This window comes from Temnothorax americanus, unplaced genomic scaffold (assembly GCF_048541705.1).
Source record: "Temnothorax americanus isolate GAGA-0224 unplaced genomic scaffold, ASM4854170v1 Scaffold15, whole genome shotgun sequence".
Classification (NCBI taxonomy): domain Eukaryota; kingdom Metazoa; phylum Arthropoda; class Insecta; order Hymenoptera; family Formicidae; genus Temnothorax; species Temnothorax americanus.
In genome coordinates this window covers 3,654,287-3,666,617 of record NW_027509286.1, presented here as the reverse complement: position 1 = coordinate 3,666,617, position 12,331 = coordinate 3,654,287, and the positions used below count along the sequence as shown (strand labels likewise).

General features: G+C 45.5%; 1 protein-coding gene across 1 annotated transcript in view; it reads left to right on the top strand.

Annotated features, from left to right (window-relative positions):
* The first annotated feature begins 9,265 nt into the window (after positions 1 to 9,265).
* Positions 9,266 to 12,331, top strand: part of LOC143895238 (CUGBP Elav-like family member 3) — a 119,321-nt gene continuing 116,255 nt past the window's right edge. Inside the window, exon 1 of the mRNA XM_077402232.1 lies at positions 9,266 to 9,828. Within this exon, the coding sequence (XP_077258358.1) occupies positions 9,651 to 9,828 (178 nt within the window). The 5' untranslated portion in view covers positions 9,266 to 9,650. The remainder of the gene's footprint in view (positions 9,829 to 12,331) is intronic.

Sequence of the window (12,331 nt, the reverse complement as noted above, 5' to 3'; positions counted from 1 at the left end):
GATGATATTCTGGCGTTGAGCGCCTTCGCCCCAGTCTGATCCGAGGCTTATCAAACTTACTCATATCACGCTCCCCGTCCAGCCCTCGTATGTGCTTATGTACGAGCTTGCGCCTATATCGGACGGGCATTTACCGAATTCGGTGCGAGGGTGGGCGTGGAGGCGATCGGAAATTAGGAACCATGTGGCGAGAGAGTCCCGAGTGTCGGAATTTCAAAACGTTCCGACAACTCGCCGAGCCCTGGAAAGAATGTGAAACTTGCTCGAACTTTACACATTCATGTCATGATGCGCGCGCGCGCACGGGTATATGTATATAAATGCATGTAAATATATATGTATGCAACGCAAGAGGAGGGAAGGGGAGAATAGTGCCTCGCCGAAAGTCTGTACTCGATATGAGTCGGAAGACAACCGACTCGCGTATACATATTATTTATTTCGTGAACAAAAGTATGAAGGATTAAGTAACTTTAAAAAAAAGGCGATAAAAGATATTATCAACACAAAGATACAATTGCATCTACATTTACAATACGTTTATGATGTTCGATAGTTTGTCAAATGTTGCCTGAAAAAGATGCGGTAATGCCTGCAGAGTAAACGCCACTCTGATTTATTATTCATAATTCAATGCATAATTCAGTGTATATCCGAAAAAACATCGTCGGCCCCTGTATTTAGCCTCTGTAGGAGGCGGTCAACAATGATGTCACGCTTCCATTATGGAAATATTCGGTCTAGTTCAATTTTGTTTTCAGTAAGCAACGCCCGATATTTAATCAGTTTCAGCCAAATGTTGTACCGTACAACCGCTATAATGCAGGTAACGAAATTCTGATAGTACCCACGGGAGCACTTTTATTTCCAGTTTAACGTTATCGAAATAGAGAAAATCAATTTATAATGCCAACGGCGGTTATAGGCTGCACGGTTTCCTGCACAATTATCACGTTACGTTAATTTTGCTGTAGCCTACAATTAATAGGTTATTGCAAATTTAATCCATCATTGTATTATAAACTTCCCAGCCGTCCGGTCTGTTACGTATTATATAAGAATGATTTCGCTATCCGGCGAAAACAACGGACACGCGAGGTGGGCATTTTAATCATAGAAAATTTATATTAATGGTTCATACGCCATAATTGGTATATTTCATAATTCGCCGGTAACGCCGACGATGCGGTCGGGTGCGGTTTGACCTGACGTGAGAGAGCCGGGAGTGTCTCGCACTCTTTCTCTCTTTCTCTCTTCAAAAATCAAAACCGCTCTCTGTTGTCGCTCTACTCGCGTTAAACTGGCTGGTTGCTCTTTTTTCGGCGGAATAACGTTAATTGATTGGTAATCGCTCGCGCGTGGATCGCTACGTCATCAAGAATGCATAAATATTTGTTGTTCGGGTGCGGCGGGCAGGAACGCCGTTAAATGCCGCCGTCATATTGTGGCCGTACGGTTATTAAAGCGCGCGCGAATGCCGCGCGAGTTCGTGCGGCAGCTTTATTCGAATAATTTTCGAAGTAGCCTGCTATACATGCATTGGCGGGCTCGACCGGTTGGGGCGGAAATTTAAATCCGGATGCGTAAGAGCGGCATGCGTTAAAATGTCACCGGGCTTTTGTAAAAATTATCCGACTATATATTCATTGTTTTAATTCTTGGCGTGCGCGAATCGCAATCTGCGTGATGTACGAATAAATTTGCGACCACGCGTAATAGCGCTTGGAGTTTATTTAATTTGATTTTTACGCGGAAAAATGCCGTAATCGCGCGGGCGAATGCTCGCGTTTCATGATTTTTCCATATATTTCTCGACGAGCCTCCCGGCGATAAAATCACGTGGCCGTAACACATCGGATTCTATGGCTCGGGAAATTGGGGTCTCGAATTTACAACGTTCTTGCAAGTAAACCGAAAGAATTACTCGCGCGATACACGTGTAACCACCGTCTATCCCACAGACGCGAGGAAACGCGTCGCTGCATTCGAGTTATCGCGCCGCCGTTGGCTCTGTCACGATTGTTTTCGGTTCGAGTGCCAAGACTGTAGGTAGTCCGCGTCCAGGCGTGAGATCCTTCTTTCCTCCTTGTTTCTCATATTTTTTTTCTTCTCATCGTTGATTTACCGACGGGTAATTCCGTTAAGAGGCCACCGTAGTCGATTTATGACTCATCGAATGCTCTAATTCACTTTTCCGTCCCCCGCCGTCGCGCTTCTTCCGCCGTTCCGCGTTTGCGATCTCTCCGCGCGCGGGGGATGCGTGTTTCGCCGATATATACATCCGCCGTTACTCGCGAGCGCGCCTTCGGAGCCGCTGAAAACACCCTCATCGTTCTGTGGCGCGCGATCGTTTCCGTCTTTCTGCGGGCTATGTGCACGTATGCACCTGGACGTGTATATGGAAAGCGATGGCGAAGGAGAGAGAGCTCCCGGTAATTGATTGGCTCTAATCCCAAACTCTCGTGCGCATCGGCAGTTCCGGTGTAATGCGGCTTTACGACTTTCGCGATACGCCGCGCGCCGCGCCGGTTGAGCCGGTTCCTAGGTACTCTCGAGAGCGGAGCACCGGCTGGATGCGAAGCGAGGTAAACGCCACGGCGATACGAGAACGGTGAGGGACGAATTACGTCATTTTAATCAATTATTAAACTTGTCGGAAGGAACGGTCGTCCGCCCGCTCATCCGAGAATTCCGGATTACCCACCGGGTGTTGAACTTTAAAATACTCTTTATTTCGGCGCTATCAATGTATTTAAATGACTCCTGCGAGCTTAAATCACAAATTTAAGTGGACGGAAGCGACTTGTAAATATCGCGAATGACGATGACGACACGAGCATCACGTCGTCTCGTACGATGGCAGGTAGGCGATGTAAACGACGAGTATTGTATTTCACCTCGTAAGCGTGCGCGTGTTACTCGGGGTCAAGTTACATTATAATGATAACGAGAAAGCTCTACCTCGATGCGGAAGACCCAGCGGAAACAGTTTCAGGTCAGATCCTCGTGAAACCTAGGAATGGTTACGCGCAAAACATTAAGTTGCATCACGGTACGCTGAAGATTTACTTCTTAGGAACGCGTTCTCTCTTAAAATTGCGACGTAACAAGTATATAATCTTGACTAATTCTGTGTTAATATTTTTTTTTTTTTTTTTTTTTTATCATTGAACTATTCTTTTGCAGTGCGTCAAATAGTAAATTTGTTTTCACTTTTACATTTTGAACTAATTTGTTATATTAGAATCGAAGAAAATTCTTTGTCAGTATTTATTTAATAAGATATCTTTTTATATTTTATATATCAAACATTTTTCAGATTTTGTGCAAAAGCGTTGAATTCGGCATAACTCTTATACGTAATTGACACAAAACAATTAATTTTTTCTTTCGAAACACTACAGATAAATTTGAAATTACTCTTATATTAAAATCATATATATTAAAATAGAGAAGAAATATTTTTCTTGATAATATATGTATTTTTGCAATGCTTTTATGTGTCTCAAAGAGTTAATTTTCACATTTCGGATAAAAGCCGAGAAGAACGCGACGAAGCGGCAAATAATTTTTAGAACGTCGCTAACGGGTAGCATCTTGCTGCGTCTGTTGCTAATGTTTGGCGCTAATCTGGCAAATCCCGTGGCACCCTCGCGCATTAAAGTCGGCCTTAGATGAGCCCCGAGATGGCGAAGGAAGAGAGAACGAAGGGTTATACGAGAGGATGGTAGTTTGAAACGGGAAAGGGAGAAGCGGAGAGAGAAAACCAGGAAGCGAACGGGCTTACAGAGGGACGGAAAGGGCGTTAGACGAAGGTACGGTGCAAGAGGTGGAGGTTGTGTGGTAACACTACTTGGCGATGAGGCTAATATGCATGCGCTCGACCCGGCCAAAGTTCACTTAGATCGCATTGCATTGCATTACGCGGTATTACAACGGTGCTCCATCTCGTACACGGTGCGACCGACCGGTGGAGGAGGGTGGAACAGGTGAGAGAGGAAGGAACGGAATCGCTCCGGTGACCTCGTGCGTTCCTCGTCGCCATGTTCTGCGTCCCACTCCTCCGCCGTCTGGGGAGATCCTCTGACCTTTACATTTTCCCCGATGTGACCAACCCTGTCCAACGACGTCCCGTTTCTCGAACGGTAAAGGAACTACGCATGCTTAATAATTTACGCGGCACAAGTGGCCTGGAACTTTACCGTGAGTTATGTCATACTTGCCTTATGCATTCTCGCGCGCGTGGACACGGGGCCGAGTCGTGTCGGCACACACGTGCACGTACGTACATCCATGAGGTTGGCCAATACCGGCTGGATGATATCGCGTATGTGTCTATCTGTGTATGTGTGTGTGTGTGTGTGTGTGTGTGTGTATGGAGGGAGCTGCCAAGGTAACAGCATCCTACGTGCGTGAATTATTGCAGGTAGGCTTTCTAGGGCATATGCGCCTGATATCGTAGAGTTATATTTTTCGGGTGTCTTTCTCGCGCGTGTGAACGTGGCGGAGAAACCGCCGCTGGGACACGTTGGGTTGGCTGGTTGGTATAAACCGCGGGTATATACACCATGTAATACCATGACGACGAGAGTAGGCCCCGCGGAGTGTGTCGGTATAAATCATGCGTGACTTAACTCGCTTTCGGCGTATATCGGGCGGTGAAAAAACGGGCCACGGGCTAAGTCCGTAATTCCACGAGCACGAGCTATACCGAAAACGTTGCAGTCTCTCTGACGGTCCGAGAGAACGTCAGATATATACATACCTCCCAATACGAAGAGAACGCCGTGATTAATTCTCCGGCGAGAGTACTTTTCTCTGAAAAACGGCTGCGTTCCATCTCCCAGCTCTGGAAATTGTTAGTTCTCTTTCGCATTGCTCGATTCGCGTGTATATCGGTTTGCGTAAAGCCAATAAAACGCTCCTCTCTTTGTATACACGGTGTCTAACTTTCAAACAATTTCTTTGATGTAGATTCTTATTTAGAAATTTTTAATTGACTCTTAACACAAATGTGTGTGTCGAGTCATTATTTTTAAACTATAAAAGTTACCGAAAATAGATTAATTAATTTTATAAATTAAATTTTACGGTTGTAATTAAATTAGATATTATCTGTATTTTTAATTGAATGTTAACATAATTTAAATTGACGTTCAGATACAAAGGCAACTCGACATCGAAAGTTGCAAAATAAAATAGCGTGTGATCCATTAAAAATTTTCAGGAATTTAATAAAGAAATAAAAGCTCGGTGATTTTGAGACACCGTGTATAAAGGCATCGATGATCTCGCTCGCACTTTTTGTCTTAATCGTAACATTATCTACGGACCATAGCGCACTTTTTGCAGATCACATTTCGCATCTCTGCCGTTCGGTGAGAAATTCGTACACTTTCGGGCAATTTCCTCGCTGCTATAAATCAACGTCGACGTCGTCGAGTTTATCGCGTGTACGTTGAGCGTTGTCGATGTCGAACATTCTTCGCACCTTTTTCGCCATGGTTTCATTATAGCGAAAAATATAAATCAATAAGATTTACAGGCGGAGTCGCTGCATGTTATATCGAGCGACACGTCATTGATCCCCCAATATTTCGAGATTGACGTTACAGCCAAGCTTGTCCCGATGTCAGCGAAATCTTGAAAGCTCGTGGAAAAATTTTCCAAACTGCGTCAAATTTTTCATGAAAATTAGTAAGTCACGTAGCAGAATTATATACTTTGCACATTATAGTGATATGTTACATCACAAAACACTTTAATGAAATAATGCGATATAGAAGCATATTTATAAGAAAACTGAATTAGCACGATAATTCTATCAATGAAGATTTTTTCAATTTTCTATTATCATCGCTTGTTTAGTGTATCAGGAGTTACAGAAAAAAAATGATAAAACAATACTGATATATACTTGTATATACGCAAGAATACCTATATAATCTTTTTATAAAAATTTCAACTTTTTATCTCAACTTTTTTTTTCTTGATTGAACTATATACAAGTAAATCAGTGTTGCTTTGACACTTCTTTTTTTCTGTGTACACTCATTTGTGAGAGTACATTTATGATAAAAGATAATACAATTCCAAATAAAAATATAGCCACTAAAATCTTATTTTATTGCATTATTGCACCATAATTTTATTGCATTAATGAACAAGCTCGCGAAAGATTTTATTAAGTTTTATTAAGATTTTACTAAGTTTTTACAAGAGTTATCGAATTTTAAAAAATATACCCGTTTTGTGTAGGATGAATGTATATTATTCTCAGCATTTCAATTAAATGTTAAAGTAATTAAAATCATTCGCGGAAAGGTGTTTGTTTCATGGCTCTTCATCTCGATTCATTCTCGCGACAGCGTTTCAGCTTCGACGAGCAAGCAAGATAGCTTTTCAAACAGAAACAAAGAGCTACTTCAACGGTCGGATGAACGCTGCGAACGTGAACGCTTGGCCAAACCATTGTACTGATCGCATTTTTTCCGAGAGACAGAAAACGATGTTTTCTTTTCACCCTCCCCCTTTCCTTTCCCCCCGAGAACCTGCATTAACCTCGGCTATTCTCGTTTTCTCCTTAGAGAAGAACGGGGATCGATAAGCGTGAAGCCTGCACATATGTTCTAACTAAATTCGGAGATACGTGCGCCCGATGTTACTTCTCATGCGTATACATGCAGACACCAAATTCCTGGTAACAATGGCGGCAGAGCGCGGACCGTGATGTTTAAATGTAGGCGTTTTGCATCGCGGATGTTCGCATTTATAGATATCAGCCCCGGCTGGTTGGTAGTCGTCGTTTCAACGAGGCTGAATATTGTAACGTAGGAAATGGAACGAAAAAGCTTGTCGCGAAAAAAGCCGGCTCGACACACGTGTTCCGCGCGGCGCGGCGCGGCGCGGCGCGGGCGCAACGTTCAGAGAGACTCGGATAAATAGACAGTCTCGTAGCTTTGTATTCGGTTGAATGTTTTCGATTTTAACACGGCGAATAAAATCGCGCATTTTGTTTCCGCGTATACGTAGTGCTCTTGCTTGCAGAAATAGAAAGGGTCATCCACACACACACGCTTGCGCGCGAGCGCGCAAGGGAGAGCCATTAATGAGGCGCGCACGTTCACACGCACTTGTTCTAAGTGTGCGTGCTCGCTAGAGGGTCGGTTTAGTAGGATGCGATCGAGTATCGCACGAGGCGATGACTCAGCTCGCCAACCCCCGTAAGACCGGGGACCATTATGCCAGGTACCCTTTCCAGTGCTGCTATAGCAAAAGCAGCGCCCATAAAAGCGGCGTAACGCCCGATTGCTGTGATATATTTTTATCGAACGCGCAGGAGTTAGAAAGAGATCGGGTCATGCGAATGCGATTAGTTCCCCGCGTTTCATTGATCAGCATATGTTGCTTTTAATTAATATATTTTATTACATTTTTCTCTAAAATTGTATCTATTATTTACATAATATATCAATTAATTATATAAAAAATCTGGCATAATACAGTTCTTTGAAATTATGTTATTGTAGGTATAGCTCACATTCTTATCAAAATTACTCAATTTTGAAAGCAAAGTTCTCCGATGTAGATTGTAATCGCACTTAAGCCTTAAATTTTATCGCATATCTCTTATATTTTTTATAGAGATATTTCCTATCTCTCATTTCCGATCATATCTCGCTCGATGCTTGCCGGATCGGCATGATCAGAAAATCGGTTCTACCAGAATCCAATTTCAATGCGAATTCGGGTGAATGGGGCATCAGAGATTAAGGGCGGTCCGTGAAAATGGATGGTGCACATGCTGCTAGGGATGGTGGGTAGACTAATAAGAGGGAGCAAAGACGCCCTCGCTCGGCAAGGTCTCGGCACAAGGGGAAATGTGCCCCCTCGTGCATCGAGATGGGGTGACGTCGTCGTAGGGGTGGGCACGCAGGATAAGAGGGATGGAGTGGGTGGGAGTGTGTGTGTGTGTAATTTCCCCGTGGACTGTGGCGTCAGGGCGCGCGGTGCCGATCAGGCCGAGGGTCGTTCAACCATCAGTGTTGTCTCGTGTCTCGTGCAGCGTGTCGTAGTTTCTATTCTCTCGTGATCGTGAACGTGCCGTGTGCTTGTGATCGTTTAGTTTAAGATATCGTCTAGGTAGTACGGCCGATCGTCACAGTCGCCAGTGTGAACTATCGACAAACGGTCACGCGGCGGAAGTAATCTGCGCAACTGCCACCAGGGCAGAGAGATATTCGACGTGATAAACTGGGTTTCGGAAACTAGATCAACTACGTATACGAAATTAAGAATTAAAGGGGAAGCGCTTGGACAACTACGCGCGTGGGAGTCGCGCTTGCTCTACTGAAGTTTGCGAATAAAATCACAAATCACACTGCGCGTCTGGCTGATATCGCTAAATTTCACGGTGGTAGATGGCGAGATATTTTTCCGTCGCATCTAAAGAAACGTATAAATATGTATGTGCTGTGAAAGTGTGCGGTATTGTGATGTATCGGCGTGCTTCTGCTTGTAACCGTTAATTTGTTATCGAAATTATTCCGCGCAAATCTGGACATTACAAATCCCGTGACATCGAATAGGAAAAAAAATCTTTTGTTATACTGTTACAAGCCCAGTGATATAGATACCGTATTCGTCGAATGACCGCGTGGTGTTCGTGCTCGTGCACATGCGCGCATGTGAAATCGTCTATCTCCGATCAGCTGTAGGCAAATGCTTATGTGTTAGCATACACACGATATATGAAGAGATCGCCCCGATCACATCGCTCGATTCCGTAATATCGTGATGTAATGAAGGTATCATTAATAATGGCTTAAGCGAATTTGATCGTATCTGTGTTTTTTTTTATCCACGTGTACATTCATTGCGTTTTCGAAACAATCGTTCGCGTATTTAATATCTAATTCATACGACTATATCTTCAACGGTTGTTGACTAACTCGTTGTGCCGCGTTGCAAAATTCATTAATCGTTGCGTGCGCGTTATTGTGTCGGACTTCTTTCCGTCGGCTTTTCCTCCCGTTCTCTATCTCTGTCGTTCTTGTTAAGTATTTGCTTTCTTGCGCGCTCTCCGCATTAGCCTCCACCACCCTCTTTACTGTGGTTCCATCTCGTTTTTGCGTCCCTCTTTTCTTCTCCCCCACCGTTCCTCCCCCCCCCGCGTCCGCGCTCGCTCTGTTTTCCGTTCCTACGAAGATTACGCTATCGTGTATTTTTTATCGAGCTTCTGATTAAAAAACCACCCTACCGACCGCCCCGTTAGCTCCTCGCCGCTTCGTGACTGCCGTTTTCGGCGAATAACGCCTCCGTTTCACGACAACCTTCCACTCCCTCGAAAACGAGAGTTAACGAGTGCCTCCGTGACGGCTAGTTCTCTCTCCCCCTTTTCCCTCTCCGTCCCCTTCACGTGTCAAGTACTCACTGACTCCGTCGCGGTCATGCTTTATGCGCGTGGCGATAAGTAATCAACGAGCGCCATCGTCGCTCGAGGCCACGTGGTGATCGGTGCCCGTCTTTGAAGGTGAAAATAAAAAGTGCGAAACGAGTAGTCCGAGTGCATTAAAGGGCGAAGTTCGCGAAAGAAAAGGTGACAGCGAGACTTAGCTCCATAAAACTTCGTCTCGCTTAAGCTATAGGAAATGCTGATACCGGTGTCGACATCGCCCTCGTCCAGCAACGGCGAAGGCGCCATCAAGCTCTTCGTCGGACAAATACCACGTCATCTCGAAGAAGATGCCCTCCGTCCGATGTTCGAGGAATTCGGCAAGATTTACGAATTCACCGTCCTCAAGGATAAATACACGGGAATACATAAAGGTAAGGTTTCAATGTAAGAGACGTAGAATTCTAAGTTCGTTGCATAAATAAGTTAGGAAATGTTCTACGAATTACGCGATAAAAGTCGAAAAAACCTTTTTGAAAGAAAAAACGTCAGGAGCGAAAGCTTCTTATTATGGTTCTTACATTCTAGTTAGAGAGGGAAACTATTAGGCAACGTCCGCGTGTTTCAGCGAGATGTCATTTAGCGGCGTCGCCACGTCGCGCGCTAACGTTACGAAATTATTTTTACGAAGTACTGCAGTCGCCAGCCACTAAATCCAAGCGGCCGGGCGCTCATTAATTTTTCAGCCGCGCAAAGACACGTAGAACTCGTTGCGCCGAGTGAAGCGTAATTCCGGCGGTAACGATGAAGCAAGCGAGAGCACGCGCGCGCGAGCGCGCGCATGAGCGAGCGAGGGCACCCTCGGAGGCTTTCGAAGCGCGACCGAGAGATTAATCAGGATTTATTCTTTTGTCCCCCGCGACGTGGTGTATGGCGTCCAGGGGTCGCGGTCAGGGTCGCGCGGAGAAGAGAGAGAGAGAAAGATAGAGAAGGAGGAGAGGCGGAGAGAAAGAGAGAGAGTGAGGGGAAGGAAGAGAGACGAAGGGCCGTATAGCGAGGGAGGGAAGTCAGAGAAGGGATCGTGTGGGTGCGAGAGCGTGCTAAGCCGCGGCGAAACAATAAATTTCGCGGGCATTCACGTCGATCGCCGAGAGAATGAGCCGACGTCGACGATCGACGGCCTTTGTTGGCCAACCGTAAGCCACCCCCTCCCCCCGTCGCCCCCCCCTAGCCAGTACAACACCCTACTGTGCGCGCCGTTTCCTCCTCGTCTCCCTGTCTCTCTCTCCCTTGTCCCCATTCCCCGTGCGATGCGCCCATCCAGACGTCGACGGATCTGATACAATGAGACAGCGCTCGCGGACGCGTTTCGGGTTGTTTCCGCGGCGGAAACTTGTCCCGGAAACGGGGACTTTAACACCGACGTGCCCGGTTACCAGTCACAGCCTCTTCAGCGGGAACGGGCTATCCAACGCCACTATTCGATCCCCGGCTGCTCGAATTACGACAGGAGCGTGTTACGCGATATCATCGTATGTGACGCTCGACGGCAGAAGAGGTGCGGGCGGGACGTGAGGCGATACGCGCAAAAGAGCAGACGCCAAGAGGAAAGCCTTTACCATCGCCGCGCCCCGGGTATCACGGGTATATGGTTAGGATTTTAGAGGGGTATTTGGAAAAATGAGACAACGCGCCCCGAGACCGGTCGGGGATCGTCTTCATGAATTGTACATCAGTTGGGAAAGCCGAGCGCCGAGCGATTCCGCGCGGAAATTCGGTCCCGGCGGTCGCTTCGTTATTCCAGAGCCGATTTTGTAATGGAGAAGTCATGTTATTCGATATTTATCAATAATGGAGGACGCGCGCGATGTGGTGGCGAAAATTTCAAACGCTAGTTGTCCACATAGCCCCGTATAAAGCTTAGCTCGGAATGCGCGCGGCTGCCGCATAAAAATTCCCAGTTCGAGATTCGCCGGTTCTCCGGGAAATAACTGACTTTTGCCTGGCTCCGCACGGACCGCCGACGTAACCCTTCGGCGGCCTCCGTTTATTTAATTTGCAGGAAAAATGGCCGCAATCCGCTTGCCTGACCGTAGCGTCAGACTGGGGGGGAAACGTAGGTATTTTACAATAAATATCCGGCCGATAAGCCGCACACAATCCCGGCGCACCCTCCCACGGGGAGGGGGAGGGAGGGAGGGAGGCGAGCGCATTTTTATTTATTGTAGGCATGCGGAATTTATTTGGTTGACGAATGGTCGTTCGAGTTTTTGCTTGAAAATAGCTCGTTAATCTTTCGAATTATCCTCCCTTCCAACTTCGCTCTGTGCCGTCGCTCGACTCTCGCCGTCCACTCAACGACTTTCCGTTGTTTCACGGCGGAAATATTGAGGACAGCTCTGCATTCTAAACGACATACGTACAGTACATACGTTTATAAAATTTTTGTCAAGATACTATGTATTTTCGATATTGTAAATTAGTAGTACAGAAAAGCTGAAAATAATTAAGCCTAAAATTATAGTATTTAAAAAATTTTGTATTTACGGATTGGTAAAATAATTTGTTGTTATATGCATCAAGCAAAGCAACAATTTTGCCAAATTGAAGCATTAGCCTTAAATTAATTTGATTTCATGTTGCGAGACATGTGGCTTCAATGATACTGATTAAATTGCAAACTGTGCGTGTGTATCTTTTAGGAATTTAAATTCTTTTCGATGGCCACACGCGAAAAAGTTTTGTGCCGAAATATATGGCCGAACTAGCATATATCGATCTGGCTCACATTCGGTGGAACAAACGGTAGGCGAGGGGAATGATTTTATCAACGTCGAATCAAATGCATTCGCTCGTATTGACGCACGTCCACTAAATCAAATAATCCGTGTCTACATATATCATGCGCGCCGGACTTAAATCTGCACGGATACGAAT